Below are 20430 nucleotides of genomic sequence, written 5' to 3' on the forward strand. Positions count from 1 at the left end.
ATATATATATATATATATATATATATATATATATATATATATATATACATGTACAGAAAAGGAGAGAGAGAGGGGTGGGAGGAGGGAATTCTGTCTTTGTCACTTACTCATCAGCTGGTGATTTGGGTGACTTTGGTCAGGCTGCTTTTAGTCTCCTTGGGCCTCAGTTTTCTAATCTGTGAAACTATGATATTGATGATTAAAGCATCTACTTGTTAAGAGGACTAAGAGAGATAATATGTGGAAATTACAACAATATCTGGCATAGAGAAGCTAAGTGTTGATTATCTTTCCTCGTCTCCTTAGGTATGGGCAACATAGTTAACTGGTCTCTCTTTTCTGGATGTTTCTTCTAAGTGTACTTAACTCACCTTTTGGATGAATTTTGGGGGTAGGTCATGGTGGGACAAGGTTTTATCCAGATGCCAGGAAACCAAGTTTTTGTGGAAATTAACAGTCCATCTTACATCTGAAAAAGAATTGACTTCAAAAAATGGCCTTGCACTTTGCATATTGACTATGTCGTAAAGACTGAAATGTAACCTGGAAGTGTTTACATTATGTGCGGTAGTTAACTCAAGCAATGCAGTAGACCTTTGACATGAAATATTTAAAGTCTTTAGAATCTATGATTTGCAAGCAACCTTGAAAGTCCATGGCGTTTAGTAATTTGAGCAGGCATAAATGATGTAGGCTGTGGAGATGAAGATTCATGAAGCTAGTAAGTAAGATTAACTTATGCCAAATACCAGTACCAAAAAGCAGCTTGGATGATCTACCACACTAGGGTGTATAGGCATTCACTTACAGTAATATGTGTTATCCCCAGGGCTGTGTGCAGTCAAGTATGGCTCCTCTCTGAAATGTGACTAGAGAGATATGGAACCTGTACAGAAGAAGCTAACATTTCCAAGCAATTACTTTGGGGCCAGGCACTGTATTAACTACTTACATGAAGGATTGGACTCTAATCTGTATGTACACTTTGGACAAGAGCCTGGGGGCAGTGTTGCAGTGGTTAACTGCATGGTCTCTGGAGTCTGGGATACCTGGACTGGTGCATGAATTCTGCCTCTATCTGTATGACATTGGGTAAGTTATGAAGCTTCTTGAAACCTCAGTTTTCTCATCTGTAAAATGGAGTGGAAAAATAACAGCTACTTCATTAGGTTGTCAAAAGCATTAAATAAGGTAATGAGAGCTTACAAAGAAACTTAGCCCTATATTTAAATAATTACTAGGAGTTTAAGATGAATGCTTGAACTTTTTGGTAATGCTTTATTGTGTGCTATAGGAAAAATTATATAATATGGCAGAGTTTAGGAATCAGGGAATTCGAAGAGTGATGGAATTGGACTATGAACATCTTCAAAGACAGAAAAAAATACTGTTAAGTTTAACAGGTGCTTAAGCTGAACAAAATAGCTCTTTATAAAATATTATGATTTGCAGATTTGTTATGGCTCGATTATTTGAGAAATTCCACTAATTCAGTTCAAATGTACTAATTGGATTGGGGAGGGCAGCATTGAGAAAAAGATAATATTCAGTTTGTACTTTTAAAAAAGCATGGAGACCCAGTTCCATCAATGTAGTTTCTGATGCAGCTTTTCTTGATTTTCTTTTTGGTTCACAGTTTGAATCAAGACCCTATAATTTGCAAAGCTCTACTGTATTTATTAAAACCCAAGATATTTGTGTAGGGTTTTCAGGATCACACCCGTCAAGAAGCTGCAGGCAGAGCCAATCAAGAACCAGTCTGAGAGGGCGCCTGGGTGGCTCAGTTGGTTAAGCAACTGCCTTCAGCTCAGGTCATGATCCTGGAGTCCTGGGATCGAGTCCCGCATCGGGCTCCCTGCTCGGCGGGGAGCCTGCTTCTCCCTCTGACCCTCCCCCCTCTCATTTGCTCTCTCTCTCTCATTCTCTGTCTCAAATAAATAAATAAAATCAAAAAAAAAAAAAAAGAACCAGTCTGAGAGTGTAGGCTATGTTTTTTAAGAGTTCCAGGTGATTTCACTGCTGCAGCATGTCCAAAGGTCATCCCAGACTCCTGTCTGTCTCACAGCCTAACATCGAATACATTGGCTCGACCTTGGAAATATAACCCAAATCCAAGCACTTCTGCCCACACCTCCACTGTCTCTCCTCTAGTCAGAGCACCAATCCCTCGCTGGGTGATTAGATCCTTTTATCTATTCTCCCTTCTACTTCTGTCACTGCTGTATACTTCCCAGACAGCAGCAGAGTAATTCTCAAAATGGAAGTCAGATCATGTCATGTCTTTGTTCAAAGCCTTCAACAGATTAAAATATCTGAGCAAAATACAGTCTTTACACCCAGCCCTCAATCTCATCTCTGAAATATCTCCTCTCCCTCTGAGCTGCAAGCACACTGGTCTCTTTGTTCTTGATCAAACATGCCAAGCACACTGCCGCCTTGGGGGTCTTGGTTCTTTCTATTCCCACATTCTGGAATGTTCTTTCACTTCCTTCAGGTCCCTGCTTAGTAGTCATCTTAGAAGACAAGCCTCTTCTGCCCACACATGCCCTCCTTCATCATTCTCTATCCCACTGCTCTGTTTTATTTTGATCTTCAGCACTTAGTTCCACCTTCCTTATTGTACATTTATCTCATTTGTTCTGTCTTCGCCAGAAGAACGTATGCCCCGTGAGAGCAGAAAGTTTAGCTGGCTTGTTCATGGTTATATTGCCAGCAACTGTCAGCACACGGTGGCCACTCAGTACATTTGTTGCTGAATGAATTTTTCTGGATGAAGTGGAAAGGTTGATTGAGGAAAACAATTTACTCAAGGCTGAAACAGAGGCAGTCTGTGCTTTACTGACGATCACATTGATATTAGGGTTTGTCCCTATTTTCAAACCTTCCACTTGCTACAGAAACAAATCTCGCCCTGCGTGGCATGATGCCATCAGATGTAACTAAGAGGACGAAGCGGAGACTGGAGATTCCCTTGTCTAACTCATCACTGTTATGGCCTCAATCGTGTGCTTTACTGTGCCAGAACCAGCTCCCTGTCCCGCATCCTCGGTAACCAAGGATCAGGACAACTGCATGCTTGTGAGGCAGGGGGCAGGAGAGAAATGACAGCAGAGTGGGGGGCCCGACCTCAGGAGCATCATGACAGAGTCTGTTCAACTTCTCCCAGGCCTGCAAACAGCAAGGCCTTTCTCCTCGGTAGAAATGGGAGGTCTCCACATTAGTCCTTAGATCTGAAATTCCTCCTTTGTAGTTAATTAGGGAATTAAATAAGCACAATGCCTCTTTAGTAAGCCCAGAGGCACCTGTGTAGGGACCTGCAGCCGTGCTATTAAAATATATTACCTCGGGAGCCAAAAAGTTGGCAGTATCCCTGGCTGCATTTATTATTTTATTCATTCTTCAGGCAACATCTGTTTATTGAATACCTGCTATATGCTACCCGCTCAGCCACATGCTGCAGTGTAGTTAGGAAACCATTTGATATGGCCTCTTCCTAAACGAATCACTAATCCAGCTGGAGAAATATCATAGAGTCATAGAGCTGGATGTGTGCAAATCAAAAGTAAGTTTCCACAAGAGCGAAAAACACAGGGAACTGATCTCATTTAGGGACATGATGTTTGAGCTTAAAGTTGAACAATGATTAGAAATGAGAGGAAGAGGTGGGATGGGGGGGGTCTGTCAGGAAAGAGACAACACAAGGGCAGGCCTGGTGGGGTGGGGCGAGGGAGCACGGCACACCTGACAAGTGGAAGATGGCTTGTGTCAGGCTGATACGTTGTGGGAAGTGGGGGAGGATAGGAAGACTAGCCTGGAGACTTAAGAAGGGGTCAAATCATGCAAGCCTTGCACAGTTCTTGAATAAGTTGGTCTTTTGCCTGAGAACAATAGGAAGCCTCTGAATGGTCTCAGGCAGGGACACTGAACGATTGATTTACATTTTTAGAAGTTCACCCTGGCTGCTGCTGTGTGCAGAAGGGATGGAAGGAAGGCCAGGCAGATGAGAGAGGGCTGCCAGGAGGACACTGCAGTCCATCAGACAATAGCATGTGTAGCTTGCATACGTATCTTTTGGTGCTTATGGTCGAGATGTAGGAGGAGGAAGAAAAGAGGAGCACTGACTAAGAAAGCAATGGAAAGGATAAAACCAGTTTGGAGGGTCTGAAAACAGCTGTATTGATTCTGCATCTCATTTTCCAGGTTAGTTTTTATTTCCTTTGCAACAATGCTTATTTTGCCTTCCTTTGCCACCCCTACTCAGACCACATTACTTTGGTACTAGGCTGCCATACTTTGCATTCCCTTTCTCCAAAAGCCTTGGAAAGGAGGTACAACAGGTATCCTCTGATCAGCTCCACACACCCTGAGTCAGCTCTGCCTTGAAGCCCTTAGCTAAACCTCAGAGGGGATGATTTAGCTGGCCTCTGGAGATGAGGGAAAATAGCTACATTAAAACCATACAATTTTACTTGTTAAGGCAATCATGAAAAGCCAAATTAATTTTTTTCTGATTCATATTTTGCTATTTTCTAAGGACTACAACACTGTGTTATAGGTTGTGACACCCTCCATTCACTTCATCACATCAATCTCTGTGGACAGCAAATACCAAACTGGGAGAAATTGGCCCACAAATATGAGAAAAAAAAACATAAAAATTGATGGAAAATTGAATATACGATCATGAAACTCAATAACCAAAAAAAATGTTGAAGAGGGCACCTGGGTGGCTCAGTTGGTTGAGCAACTGCCTTCAGCTCAGGTCATGGTCCTGGAGTCCCGGGATCGAGTCCTGCATCGGGCTCCCTGCTCAGCAGGGAGTCTGCTTCTCCCTCTGACCCTCCCCCCTCTCATGTGCTCTCTCTATCTCATTCTCTCTCTCAAATAAATAAATAAAAGCTTAAAAAAAAGTGTTGAAGAGCTAAAATTATCACCATTGATTCATAGATTATTTTATGTATTCATTCATTCTCCATTCAAAATGATCTGATATATAACTCTTAGATAATTTTCATTAATGGCAACTCAGAGCTCCATCAGAAGTTCTCAAACAGGGATCCAATGTGCCCTGGGAGAATTGTGAGGTGGTGTTCAACAGAAGAAGGCACTAAGTGAAGGAACTGCAGGAAGCGGACGAGGAACCAAGATCGTTATTTCAATTCAGTAAGAACTGTTCTTATTGATTAATATGTTTCTTTAAGGTATGGAAGCTCAATATTTCCATTGCAAAAGAGATCTCAGACTAAAAATATTAATGAAACAAACAAAAAGTCCCCACAAACTTATCTAACCAGCTCTCTTGGGGATTTCTACTTCTAGCCCCAAAGGAGTAGCCAATAAGAGACCCACTCTCCTGCTGAGTACAACTAGAAATGCAGAATAAAAATCATTTCTTTGAAAGTATGGAACAGCTGCCAAGGGGATCAAAATCTAGACTAGCTCAAAAGGAATGCTCATTCAGGGGAGCCTAACTTTGTGCATTTCACTTTTTTTCCCCAGGAATTTGCTAATTCTTAGTGTTGAAAGAGAAACTGAGACACCAGATAGAAGGTAGCTGCTGAGAAGAGAATTATTTAGAGTTTCCAACAATCTCATAGGACTGGAGAGGCAAAAACTGGAGTCTGGGACAGCCAAGGAAGCAAAGGTCTCATGAAGAAGGGGGGTTCAAAGACTGGCACTTGATCACAGGTTTTTTTCTATTAAGATCTTTTCTATTAAGTTACATATACCAACCAGTCAAGAAGCAAATTAGGGGCACTTGGGCAGCTCAGTTGGTTAAGCATCTGACTCTTGATTTTGGCTCAGGTCATGATCTCAGGGTTGTGAGATCCAGCCCTGTGTAGGCTCTGAGCTGGATGTGGAGCCTACTTAAGATTCTCTCCCTCTCTGCCCCTCTCCCACTCTCTGCCCCTCTTTGGGAGGGGGAAAAAAAGCAAATTAAAAGAATCCAAAAAGAAAAATAAAATTTTCAACCATATTATGATGGTGGGAAAATAAAAACTGGAGAAACTGCTTCATAAATAAGGTGATATACTTAGTAACACATCCAGTCCTCTGGTTGTACTCCTGGAAGACTATTCCATAGGACTAGGGTAAAAGAAAGACAAAGACTACAGACTAGCCTCAAGTCACTTCAGTCTTTGGATTGAAATGGTCTCTCTGCTGCCTTTTATTTTATGTTTTTAATTTTTTAATTTTTACTTAAATTCCAGTTAGTTAACATACAGTATAATATTAGTTCAAGTGTATAATTTAGTGATTCAACAGCTCATCACACCTCTGCCCTTTAGAGAATAGTGAATCCTTTCTGGAAAGAAAAAACACTATCCAGACTATAGTCTGATTGTTGGTGTCTGTCCTCCAAAATTCCTACGTTGAAATCTTAATATCCAATATGACGGTACCAGGAGGTGGAGCCATGGAGGCTCTAAGGTCATAAGGATGGTGACCTCATGAATGGGATTAACGTTCTTACAAAAGAGACTCCACAGAGATCCCTTACACCTTCTACTATGTAAGGAAACAGTGAGAAGGCCCTGGCTATCAACCAGGAAGAGGGCCTTCACCAGAATTCACCCATTCTGGTGCCTTGATCTTGGGCCTCCCAGCCTCCAGAACTGTGAGAAATAAATTTCTGTTGTTTATAAACCACTCAGTCTGTGGTATTTTCTTATAGCAGCCTAAACAGATTCCAACACAGACCCTTTATGCTTTTCCATACAAATTTTGGCCATTTAATAAAAAAATAGCTGACATATAAAAAAATCCATAATCAAGGTAAAAATCAAGTAATAAAAACAGATGCCATAATAAAATATGTCTCCATTTTGGCGCCTTACAGAGCTCCACAATAGCTTACTTAAACTAATTCAAATTCAATTAAATGAAACATGGCACATTCCAGTCATCAGTCAGATATCAGGGGTGAATCATAATGAAGATTTTTACTCCATTTTGAATGTTTGATGGCTGACAGCTTTTAAGCCCCAGCCTTCCCCCTTTCTATTTTGCCCCACAACTGGGCAAGCAGCTATGAAAGCCCACCTTTTTTTCGATGCCAGTAGGGAAGTTTGAACCATTCAAACCCTAGCTCCCACACAGAGGTCTCAACCCCAATCCACCTCCCTAACATGATAAAAAACAAAACCACTTTTTCTTCTTTGTGATGAAGCTACTATGGACTAGCCTGGGTGCCTGCTCTGCTCTTCCTCAAAAGTCCTTTTTTGTGACTAATAAACCTGCTCCTACCCTATTCATAGTGTGCTGAGTCATCAGTCTCAAAATACAAGCCATTTTTTGTGTGTGGCTGGGGAAGAGTTGTCCCCTCTGGGGCAACCACAAAACAAAAACAAAACTGACCCAAATATTGGAGTTCTTTGACTTAGATTTTAAAAATAACTATGATTAACATATCTCTTTAAAAGAGAGGATCTAATAATGAATTTACTAGAGAACTGGAATCAATGAAAAAAAGTTAACTAGAAATTTAAAAAATAATTGAATCCAATAGATCAGTTTCAAGCATATTGGACACAGATGGAAGCAGGATGAGTGAGCTGAAAACTAGGTCAATAGAAAATAACCAGATAAAAGCATAGCTTAGGGAAAAATTAAGCCTTAAATGCATATATTACTAAAATAAGAAGGCTAAAAATCAATGATGTGATTATTTATTTTAGAAAGTTAGAAAAACAGTAAGATATACCAGAAGAAAGCAGAAAAAATATAAAGATAACAGCATAAATAGATAAAATAGAAAATAAAATCTGCAAACTTTAAAGCTGTGTTATAGAAAATATTATTAAATTGATAAACCTCTTGCAAAAGTAATCAAGGGGTGGCTGGGTGGCTCAGTTGGTTAAGCATCTGCCTTCGGCTCAGGTCATGATCCCAGGGTCCTGGGATGGAGTCCCACATTGGGCTCCCTGCTCAGCGGGGAGTCTACTTTTCCCTCTCCCTCTCCCCTTGCTTGTGTTCCCTCTCTAGCTCTCTCTCTCTCCCTCTCTGTCAAATAAATAAATAAAATCTTAAAAAAAAAGTAATTGAGAAAAAAGAGAGAAGGTACCAATTAGCACTATAAGGAGTAAAAAATTTTTAAGTAATAATGCAGATACAGATTATTTTTAAAAGAAGAATATTATGGATAATTTTATGTCAAACAATTAGAAAATTAAATAAAAATAACAAATTCCTAGAATACAACTTACGAAAGCTGACCCAAAAAGAAATAGAAAAGTTAAATAGTCTTATGTTTAGTAAAAATAACTGAATGTGCAATTTGTAAACCTTTCCTCACATAAACACCTATTGCTTAAGTTGCTGTATCAGTGAATTCCTCCAAATATTAAAAAGAAATAATAATAAGTAATGGCAATCTTATTCATTTCCAAAAACTAAAAAGAAAGAACAATTTTCTACTCATTTTTTGAAGGAAAGCATAATTTAGACACTAACACTTCTGAAGGAGATTAAAGGAGACAAAAAACATGTAAGTGTCTCAAAATGTTCAGAAAACTTGTTTGAAACAATTCTATGCTCTTAGTGAATGAGTAATAAGAGAGAACTAAATTAAGCAAATAAAAATATCTGTAAGATGTCTATAACAATGATAGAATTAATGGTAACATCAAAATGTTCTCATGGAGATCTAGAAGTAACAAAAATATCAATTTTCTCAATATTGTAATGACGGTCCTTGCTAGTGTAGGAATGAAAGGGAAAAAAACAAGGTAAAAGAATTGGAAAAGAAGAACCACAACAGTCATAATTTGCAGACAACACGATTATATATATAGAACATCCAAAAAGAAACAAACTTCTGGAATTAGTTGGTGAATTTTCAAGGTCAATGGATATAAAATCAATATATTAACCAAATTTTTCACATTACAGACACAAACACTAAGGCCCAGAAAGATGCCTACTTCTATACAAGTACTTTCAAAATGAGAAAACTGGTGACTCTCAGCCCAGTGCTCCAGCTTTTTTTACATGTATGCATCAGCAATCTAGCACTTGTTTGAAGGACATAAGCTACAGAAATGGTTTTGATTCCAGTCCTCTCCAATCAAACAGAGGCCAATCCCACATCTCAGTCCTTCCATCTCCTAGGCACCAAGACATTCCAAAATGCTGCTGGCTGCAGTAACCACCCAGGGGTAATGAAGGGAATAACTGAGGGAAGCAAAACAATGATTTTCTGAAACACGGAGTTCTGGCTGACCTGAGCTTCTGCTTCTGCCACAAGTTTAGGGTCAAGGATTATTCACAGTAGCTGGATACCCCTACAGTGAATCCTACAGATGGGATGAGGGGATATGGTAAATGTGTCCAGAGTCTATCACAGGAGAAGGGAGAATGAGTAGACATGAGGGCTACTTGGGCTCACATTTACACAGGGCATCAAGTAAGTATTATCTCAAATGAGGCTATGTACAGAATTACAGAATAACACAACCAAGACTGGAAGTAGGTTATGTTTATCTCACAACTTTAAACACATGTCCCTTTTTCTGTCCACCATGCCTATAACACACCATTAATTAATGTTTTCTATAAATTCTGCAATTATCTTGTAAACATTGAAGTTATATAAATGCGATGATCTACCTCAATGTTAATACTACCATTTTATTACATATGAATACTTTAAAACTTTTTGTAGCATTCATTCAGTATTACTTCTTTTCTTCCTCCTCCCCTTCCCACTCTACCCCTCCTCTTTTTATAACTTCTCTTTCTTAAGACAAGGAAGTAGCCAGGGCTTCCAAGGTCAATCTTGGGAAGCCTGGATTCCTCAGTGGCCAAGTGAACTGGAACATGGAGGTGGAATGTGAGGAGTGATGGAGTACTTGCCTTGTAGGTGAAGACAGAGCAAGATACTGCCTTGATGTCATTAAGTAGGTCTATTTTTAGCTCCAGACTGGTGTTGCCTCAAGACACTGGGGTTATGGAGGTAAGTTCAAGGGTTCTATTATTGTGGCCTAGGGTTTTGGACACTCAACTTGATGACTGCTGTCATGGGTGACAATGACTCAGCTTGTGTCCTAGAGGACCAGGGGCACCCTCTGGGCTTGATGGAGGACTTCCTGATGGCCTGGTGTCTACGGCACCAGAGGCAACAGCAGTGCTGGAGTAACCAAAAAGCAAGCTAAGTCGGTGCTTAGGCCTCAATTAAATCGGAACACAACCCTATCGCTCACTCCAAGAAAAATAGAGAAGATTTCACATTTGATGAGCTTATCCAGCATTTAATTTTGCCATCTGAAGAAAACAAGAAATAATCTATTTTACTCTTAGCTTGTATTTAAGTTGCCTGTCATTTTGAGTAATTTCATTTTATCCTAAATTAAAGTGTAGATATACCAGAGTTTTGTTGTTGTTGTTGTTTTTAAGTGCTCAGAGCCTGGCCCTGATAACTATTCCCTAAATTTGTCAGGATCTTTTCCCCTTCTATACTCTTCCTCTGGCACTCATGCACTTCCTATTTAACATCTCTAAGTTTCTATTCAGTCCCACATCACTAAATCCAACCTTTGCCATGCTGTTGGTTTTCAGCTCCTAGATATAAGCAGCTTGATTATCATTTCACTTTTATTTTGTTTGCCTTAAATAAATATTTTTTCAATATTACATAGCACAATTCTGCATTTATAAAACAACTCCCACAGGATTCTCAAACACAGAATATACTTAGGACTCTGAACTTGATCCTGCTGCCCCAGGATCCTTCATCAGGAATCCCAGTATCTCTTTGGGAAAAGTGAGACACTTTTTTCACTAATTCATAATGTGGCCAGCTAATCTAAGCTCAGGGACATGGAGTGGAGAGGGGGATAAGGAAGAAGAGAAGGGTATAGTGTTTAAACTTCCATTTGGCAATTTTTATTCTATTCCCTCAAATCAAAGCTGGCATTCAGCACTTTGGAGCATCTCTTCTACCTCTCCTGTCTCTGCCTCTACCTATTGTTCGGGAAAATTAGCACACATGTTCCAGAACATGTTTAGAATTGTGGGATAGAGAAAGGAGAGAATACTGATAACCTTCCTCTTCTGCAAGGGATAGAAGCATCAGAAGGTAAAAGAAAGATAGGTTCCAAGACTTTATTTCTCCAGGAAAACCACAGAAGGGTTATCTACTGAAATTCCAAGACTGATACGTGGAGATTAAACCCAGCAATAAATTCTTCTCTTCAGGCTTCTCCTGACTTACCTCCACCAGCTTGTTGGCATGCTCACGGAAAACCTGGGCATATTCCTTCACTTCCTTCTCATTCCCACTCTTTGCAGCCTCAATGAGAACTAGCAAAGGGACATTGGTTTCCAAGAAAGAATCAGATATGTGATCCATCACTGCTTTCCGAAGCTGCAGTAAAAACAAAAACAACACACACACAATTAAGGAATAGAAGAATGGTATATTTATGACTCTGTTACTCACTTAGCAATATGGATTAAATTACTGCCTGAGAATAAAAATTTTTCTAAACTATGCCCAGTTCTCATTATCCCTGGAAATAATTTTCAACTCTTTTTAATTTTCCCAGTGCATATTATATCAAAGGAAAACAAAGAGAGATAACTGATAAATGCTTCTGAATTAACTTTATTATATGTCAGTTTGAAAGTTACATATATGGCCTGTAGCTTAATACATTATAGGCGCTCTCCTATCAAAAGTCTATTTTCCTCCTTCATTGACTCAAATGTCTCCCTCCAGGAAGTTTTGAATCACGATACATCTCAAGGACACAGGACTCAGTTCAAGGCTCTTTAGAAAAAGGAGAAATCTAGGCATCAACCAGCAAGTACGGAGAGCTTTAGATGATGAGATGGGCCTTGAAGTCATGCCTAAAACCTCACTTTTTTGCAGTAGACTGCCCTTTCTACATCCATTGTTGGAATCTGATGGAGGTAGAAACATGAAACCTCTCATAATCTCAAAGTGCTATGATGATATAGTTGCAGTGCTCCAGAAAGAAGTACTTAGAGTTATTCTTCAAGGTAAGTAAAAATAAACATACCCAAATATCTAACAATGCATAATTACACATCATTTCCACATTGTTAAAATGGGAAGCAGGGCAGCTGCATGAAAAAAAAAAAAAATGAAACCATACCTGGAAAATCACCTCAGGACTGCTTTGCTCAAAATTGTCAGGATGTATAGAGGGAGAAAACACCCAAATAAATGCAAGAGAAGATGGTAAAAAATGGGTATGTTTTCCAAACAAGTAAACCTACTCAGGAGTACACAGGCAAATCTTTTGGGAGGGTGATACATACATATTTATTATTGGTCAGAAGGAAAACTTTGAACAAATCTCAGTTCCTTTTTGTGTTAATTACCATAAGGTATGTATGTGTGTATATATAACTTAGTTTGGTTTACCTCTGAATGGGGCTTGATATTTCACCATAAAAAAAAATATATGCAAAGTTAACATTAGTCAGCTACTTATTTGGTGGCGTGTGTTAAACTACAGCTTGGGAATAATGTGGGCTTATTGGTGAGCTCATATATTCCAGATACACACAATGTACCAGATATTCAAGTAAGATCTTTACATATGATATCATTTAATCCCCAAAACAACACCATAAAATAGGCACTATTCTTTTTTTTTTTTTAAGATTTTATTTATTTATTTGACAGAGAGAGACACAGCGAGAGAGGGAACACAAGCAGGGGGAGTGGAAAGGGAGAAGCAGACTTCCCACTGAGCAGGGAGCCCAATGCGGGGCTCGATCCCAGGACCCTGAGATCATGACCTGAGCCAAAGGCAGACACTTAATGACTGAGCCACCCAAGTGCCCCAAATAGGCACTATTCTTTTTTTTTTTTTAAGATTTTATTTATTTATTTGAGAGAGAGAGAGAGTGAGAGAAAGAGCTCAAGAGGGGGTAGGGTCAGAGGGAGAAGCAGACTCCCTGCTGAGCAGGGAGCCCAACGTGGGACTCGATCCCAGGACTCCGGGATCATGACCTGAGCCGAAGGCAGTTGCTTAACCAACTGAGCCACCCAGGCACCCTAGGCACTATTCTTATACCAGGTTTTCAAATGAAGAAAATGGGACTAAGAAACATTAAATAACTTGTCTGCAATCATAAGGTAGCAAGTGGCAGTGCCCACAGTAAAAAGGTCTGAAGGGGACAGTGCAGTAAACACTTGAAACTGATCTGCCATGGCTATCTTCCAGGACAGAGTCCCACATGAAGGAGAAACTATTGGGAGTATAATCAAAATTGAACTTGACAGGGACAATAGAGGTAAAAGAAAAAGAAGGCCCAGATGAACAGAGAGCCAAGCTATCTCACCAATCAAGCCACCATATTTCTTAACATCACACAAAAATAACAGAAGTGAGAGCTCTGTGAAGCTAGAATAGCTAAGTGCATCAAGCCTCTTTCTAAACTTTCAAGGAGAGTGAGTTCACATAAAAATGAGCAACTTAAAATTATCAAGGTCAAAACTCATATAAAGTTATTACAAGAAAAATGAGAAAAAGGAAGAGAATACCATCCTTACACACACTGAAAGCATGCCAAAAACATATACCTATAAAACAGAATAAAACTGTAAACTGCTATCTCAAATAAATTAAAGTACACTAAAAAATGATATAAGATATGAAAAAAGACATAGATTAGAAAAAGAAAATATAGAATGAGGTCATGAAACTATTTTTAAAAGATTTTATTTACTCATATGAGATTGAGAGAGAGCAAGCACGAGCAGGGGGTTGGGGGAAGGGGGCAGATGGAGAGAGAAGCAGACTCCCCACTGAGCAAGAACCCCCAACCTGGGGCTCGATCCCAGGACCCCTAGATCGTGACCTGAGCCAAAGTGAGATGCTTAACCGACTGAGCCACCCAGGTGCCCCTAGATCATGAAACTTAAGAAAGAGTTATAAATAAAAGAAAAATCCTTAAAAAAAAAAAAAGACTAAAGAATGAATAAACACAATAGCAAATGCCTTAAGAGAAGTGGAAAGAGAAAAGAAGGACAACATTTTAAAATCCAAGAGGGGCGCCTGGGTGATGCTGTCATTTAGGCATCAGACTCTTGGTTTCTGCTCAGATCGTGGGCTCAGGTCATGATCTCCGGGTCATGGAGAGTTCTGCTTGGGTTTCTCTCTCCCTCCCCCTCTGCCCCTCCCCTGCTCTCTATCTCTCAAATAAATAAATCTTCAAAATAAATAAATAAAATCCAAAAGAAAAGATTTTTAAAAATTTGAGAAAAAGTGACAAATATTGAAGATAGATGAAAAAAATTAATATATGGGTACCAGAGGTCCCTGAAGAAGAAAATCAAAACAAGAAAACAGAACAAATACTAAACATTATAACTCATAAAAACTTTCATATACATATAAACTACATTCTGAAAGGACATATCATGTACCTGAGAAGACTGATGCATATTCTCAAGCAAAATAACTGGATTCTAAAAAATAAACAAGAGAGGAAATTCTTGTGCATTTAGGCAAATAGAACACATGACTTATAAAGGAAAGAAAATTAGATGCTCTTCAGATTTTTCAATAGCAAAGCTTTATGCCATAAGAAAATGAAATACTATAATTTAAGATACTCAAGGAAAGAAAATGTGAGCTAAGAATTTTATAGCCAGCAAAACTGACTTTGAAGAATATAAGGCACAGACAAAATTTGATCAGTGTGCAAGAACTCAGAAAATACTGTTCCCATGAGACTTTGTCAGGGAATTTGTTAGAGAAGGAACTTTAACAATCAAAAAAACTCAAAAAAGGGGCGCCTGGGTGGCTCAGTCATTAAGCACCTGCCTTTGGCTCAGGTCATGATTCCAGAGTCCTGGGATTGAGCCCCACATGGGGCTCCCTGCTCTGCGGGAAGCCTGCTTCTCCCTCTCCCGCTCCCCCTGCTTGTGTTCCCTCTCTCGCTGTGTCTCTCTCTGTCAAATAAATAAAATCTTAAAAAAAACCCCAAAACTCAAAAAGTATCAATATGAAACTGACAGTGAGCATTAGATAAATACTTGTTGATAGAACTAAGAATATATGATGGTTGAATAAGAGGGATTATCATACGAAGTAGTTACATGCTCTGGCAATGAAGATATAACACTGCCAAAATGAGAAGAAAAAGGGAAGAGGATATACAAATATATTTTAACCATTTTATGTAACTTTAATTATAATGGTAGTATGAATATTATTGTTCCTACACTACTGTGTTCAAAGGTAGAATAAAGCAAATAATTAGTCATGAGAATTTATCTCTTATCTCCTTTGTCCTTGTTAATGAGTATTGGTGTATAAGAAAGAAGATAAAATACAGAAGAGGTTTAGGAAATACCCTATAATCCTAGATCTGAAGAAGAAATATCAATATGAAGACAAGATTTTAAACTAAACACATACTATTTCCCAGTTCTGTCCAATGAAAAGGCCTAAAAACAATGGCCAGGCCAATAACAATGAGCATTTTGAAACAAACACAGTCTTCCACTAAAACAGACCAGGGCTTCTTGGAGAAATGGTTAGTACTTTGAGGCTCAAATACAGCAAGAGGCCTGAAATACCTTATTATGCCTTTAATAGCAAAGAGCTATCAAAGACTACTAAGGATCATGTAAAAATAACTCAGGAGCCTCCCACTTGGCCAAAGACCAGACAATTTGAACTTCACAAAAAAATCCAGTGGATTGAAACCCATCAAATATATTTAAATATATGAGTTTATAGTGACTAAAAAAAGAAAATAAAAAATTAGCTGGTCACCTTTAGACGATGACAAGGAACCCATTCATTTCTCTTGAAAGAATCAAGACTATATATTGCCTTTCCTATATAAACTGAAATTCTTTATGAAGAAACTGTTTATAAACTTCCTCCACTTAAATGAAAACAGAATGATAGAATACCACCATTTTGCAACCTTTAATGAATTAAAAAATCTAGGCAATGAACATTAGTGGTTGAAAATATTACACACACACAAAAGACAACCAGACACTATGTACCTTCTGATGAAATGGCACAAATCCAACTATAGTGTTGCCAAAGGGATCAAATCTGAAATGGGGAGAGGCTCTGGATCCCCCTAGTTATTTGCAGAAAATACAGAATAGCATATGGAACTGCATCACATGCATCTAATCAGCCAAATGCAAACTGTGGAAAACTTACAGTACAAGCCATCCGGGTTCTTCAACAGATGGATTACAAGCAAAAGAAAGGGATGAGCAGGGATGCAACAGATTAAGAGACTAAAGAGATCTATCCCAAACTGTGGGCAAAACTAAATTTTATCATCTGACGATGTGCATCAGGGTGATTAAACCACAAAGAAACAGAAGGAAGTCAACATAATGGTTACTTTGGAGGGAGACAGGAAGCATAGAAAGGAGTTTTAGGGAGGTTGGCAGAATTCTATTTCTTGACCTGCATAGTAGTTATGAGTGTTTGGATAATAGTAATTTAATAAACTATATGTTCATAGTGTGTGGATTCCTATATCTGTGTTCTATTTTATAATAAAAAACCTAAAAAAAGAAACAAGCATTTCTAATGAACACTCCTCCATGTTCTTTTCCATTTCTATCTGGGTGGAATCCAGATGTGACACCCAAGGTGACCTGGGAAGCCATAACTGAAGAAGACGGACAACCCCCTCTCCAACAATCAATCTAACTCCCTGAATGCATGAAGTGTCCTGGAACTGGTCCAGTATTATTACATGATTAAGAATGCAATTCTATTGTGTTGGAGCCTTTGCACATTTTGAAGTTTATTAGTTAGTCTGCCCTAACTTAACTAGAACACATTGAAACATACTTCCTTTTTTTTTTTTTTCCCTTTTCTTCTTTCCTGCCCACTCTGTCTTCTTTAAGGCTGCCTTTCCTTCCTCAGATCCTTCCTACTTAAAGGGTGAACCACAGGCCTGCATAACTGCCAATTCCTGGGAGAAATGCAAACTTCCCACCCCATCGCAGACCTGCATTTCAATCAGAATCTGCATTTTAATAAGATGCGTAGGTGATTCAGTAGCACAATAAAGTTTGAGGAGCACCGCCTTAGAAGACCTATTGCATCAGTCAAGTTCTTAGTTGCAAACATTAGAAACTAATTCTGGCAGTTTTAAGCAGAAAGCCTATTCTGCTAGTTCGAAGAAGGAACAGAATTCAGAAATGTTAGAACACCTTGTGCTTTTGTGACATTAGCTTTTGATCCAAAGTCTTAGGCAAATGCACTTGATTTTTACCTGGGTAAAATATAGACTCAAATCCTGGGTCATGTGCCAACGACACCTAGTTGCAAGGGTAAAGAAAGGAGGTATTGGGGAAAAGTATTTGCGAAAACAAATACATCGGCCATTTGACTTCTTATACCAAAATTCATATAATGAGGAGTTCCCCAAACACAGGAAGGGAATTCAGAGGCTGGACTCAAAAACAAAAGGATGGCCAATAAAGAATAGATCTGGTAGAATAATAATTCAGTTACTCAAGCATAGGCAGAAGGTGGACAAAATAGATATAGGAAATAATTAAAGATGAAGCATTGTTTATAAGGAACAAGATCTGAAACTACGAACTAGGATAGGAATGGAAACTATGCTACATTTCCTTTCTATGCCTACACCAGACATGATTAATCAATCACAGCATTCTTTTATGCTGAGCTCAAACACTATTTCATAATTCTCCTCAGCACAGGTAGCTAATACTAATCAATCCTATTTTTCCTGCAATGTAAAAGCTTTCTTTGCTGAAACTTCCCTGCAAGTTGTCTTTTTTGCATTCTAGTCTTTAGGCAGAATTGTCTGTGTATATCTGAGCAATCCACTGCCATCCTGACTTTTAGAAATAAAAGTTAACACCCAAGTGTCTAGGTTGGGCTGATGACATTTAACAAATGTCTGACTGTTTAACATCTGTCTTGCCATTTAGACAGATGCTTAGAAAAATCCTATTAACCGTATTAGCTTCTTCCCTAGAATTTTGTAAGCCATACCAACCAAGGTCAAATTTGGGGTAGAGGGTGATTTTAAATGGGCTCAACACTTTGAAACCTTACATCTTTCCATGGATGTGGCTCCTTCGGGGCTCTTCATGATTACTGACATATTTTACCATATTTTCTCAAGCTTTGGGATGTAATTGTTATTAAAAATGAAAAATCAAAGCAACAAAGTGTCTGGGCCAGGAGCCATCCAGCCTAGGGGGCTTGAGAAAAATTGAGCCTCATTAAGTCAGGCAAATTGTAGCCAGGCTGAAGGTCAATCAAGGTAATCAGTCAGTGCAGTAATCCACAGAAAGCCACTTTACTAAGCTAAGGTGCCATCCGTGCACACAGCCCACTGTTAATGATGGTATTGTTCATTGTTTGGGCTGGGGTGGGGGCAGATAGGGACAGAGGCATATCTATGATGCTGTGGGAGAGCATTTAGAGAATAATCACTGGTTTTGCTTTATTTTATTTCCTTTAAAAGAGAAAAAAAAATTCTTTGGTCATTCTATTCATTATCCTGATGGCACTATCTTCTATGAAGCAAAATCATTTTAATTGGGATACTAGCTTCTTTACTTAATGGAACCAATTACTTCTAAAAGGAAAAAAAAAATAAAACAGTTATCAGGCTTCAAGCTTTTCTCTATGCCCCCTTCTCCCATTCAGGCTCTACTGGACTAATTCAAAACGCAGCTGTCATCATTAGCGATACCTATGTTCATGGACCCAACAGCAAACATGTGATGGTTTAGTTTGGCCTGATAAACAGTCCTTGCCCTCTAGATTTTTCCTCTAGGAGTGCTAATAGAGCCAGGATAAAAGTTGGAACATGTCTTGATGGAATAAGAAGCACTGAGGCCAACTTACATAATTATATTGGATTTGTTATATTAATGACCCCAATTCTTCACTTCTCCTCATATGCATGCCCATTGCCATGTAACTCTGCAATGCCTGCCCTCTTTGGCTCTGGCTTGGGCCATGTGACATGCTTAGGGCCAATAGATGTTGGCCATCATGATGCATACGGGGGGTTTAAAGGCCTATTTACCACGGGGCTTGCTTCGTCTTGTTTGTTGCCATTTCCTTGAGAAGGACATGCCTGGGCTAGACACTTGTCTCCCAAGAAGGAAAATAAAAGTGCTGAATTGAACTGAGTCACCTTAGTCATTCCCGTGAAGGCCATCTTACGTCAGTCAAGAGCAGCTGAGCCCAGACACATGATGACCCCACCAAGGTGGCCATCCCAGACTAGTGAGAAACAAATGTTATTATTGTGTGCCACTAAAATGTTATCCGGCACTATTGTGACAACAGATAACTGATAAGATAATATACATGTTTAATTAGAATAAGTTTTTGTGGTCACTTAATCATCTTTTGGGGCAGACATCATCAAAATACATTTCTGATCAATCAATTAACTAGTTTGGTATCATTCTAATTCAGTTATTTTACCAAAATCACTGGATTAACAGTAGTCTGCTCTACATGTTCCATTATACAGCCATGGGCCATGCTTAAAAATATCACAGCTGCAATTTCTTATTTGTATAGATTTAACAAATCCCTTAATTCAAAAGTTACACTTAAGAGAAAAGTCATGGGGACTGAGACAATTGGTCGGGGCTCGTCCTGAAGAATAGTAGCAGTGCTTGGCTCCTTCTTTTGGTTCCATTTTCTGCCCAGGATGCACAGGACTGTGTCAAAGTCCCCTTCTCCCTCCACAATAGGCAAGGGCAATTGTTTTCATTGGAAGAAGCAGGGAAATGTTGCTTTAGGATCCAAGGGAGTGCTGGGATTATTGTGAATCTTCAGGGGTCCTCAAGCCAGCATGTACATAGCTTGCCTTGGTGCTGGTAAAAATGTCAATGGAACATGGAGCCCACAGTTGCTGAGTGCAGTACAAGGAAGCGAAGGAGAGGTTGGCAGAATGGAGGGTATATATGGAGAAGGCAGAAGTAAACTGTAGCAGTGGGGCATGGAGGAAAGGTGGTGAGGAGGAGAGCAGTAAAGGATTGGGGGAAATTAATATTTCATATTTAAAAACTTTATTTATGCTTACTTTGTGCTAGACACTATTCTGAATGTTTAGAACAATTTGTTAATTTCTCTGAAAAGAGTTGGCTACAATTTTCTCCATTTTACAGTTGAGAAAATTGAGGCAATAGAATTCAGTCACTTGCCCACATTCACATGGCCAATAAATCAGTGGCAGTGGCAGAATTTGAACCCAGGCTGGCCTCAGAATCCATGCTCTAAATTAATACACATAATGTGTGTTTACATTGTGCCAGCTTTGCATACATTATTAACCAAAAGCAATGGTATGTATGATGGTGGAGTAAAAAATTTCAGGCACATATGTGATCCTGCTTCCTGATTAATGAGTGAAGTGCATAAAGAATTCTGGAAGCCTTCCCAAGATAGTAAGAGC

General features: G+C 39.1%; 1 protein-coding gene across 6 annotated transcripts in view; it reads right to left on the bottom strand.

Annotated features, from left to right (window-relative positions):
- CTNNA2 (catenin alpha 2) overlaps positions 1 to 20430 on the bottom strand; it is a 957367-nt gene that overhangs the window by 229308 nt on the left and 707629 nt on the right. For all 6 annotated transcript variants that reach the window (XM_035001191.1, XM_035001192.1, XM_035001190.1 and 3 more), the window contains one exon: positions 11213 to 11365. In XM_035001191.1, coding sequence (XP_034857082.1) covers positions 11213 to 11365 — 153 coding nt within the window. The remainder of the gene's footprint in view (positions 1 to 11212; positions 11366 to 20430) is intronic.

Source organism: Mirounga leonina, unplaced genomic scaffold, assembly GCF_011800145.1.
Source record: "Mirounga leonina isolate KUSES-001 unplaced genomic scaffold, KU_Mleo_1.0 Mir_125, whole genome shotgun sequence".
In the NCBI taxonomy this organism is placed as follows: Eukaryota; Metazoa; Chordata; class Mammalia; order Carnivora; family Phocidae; genus Mirounga; species Mirounga leonina.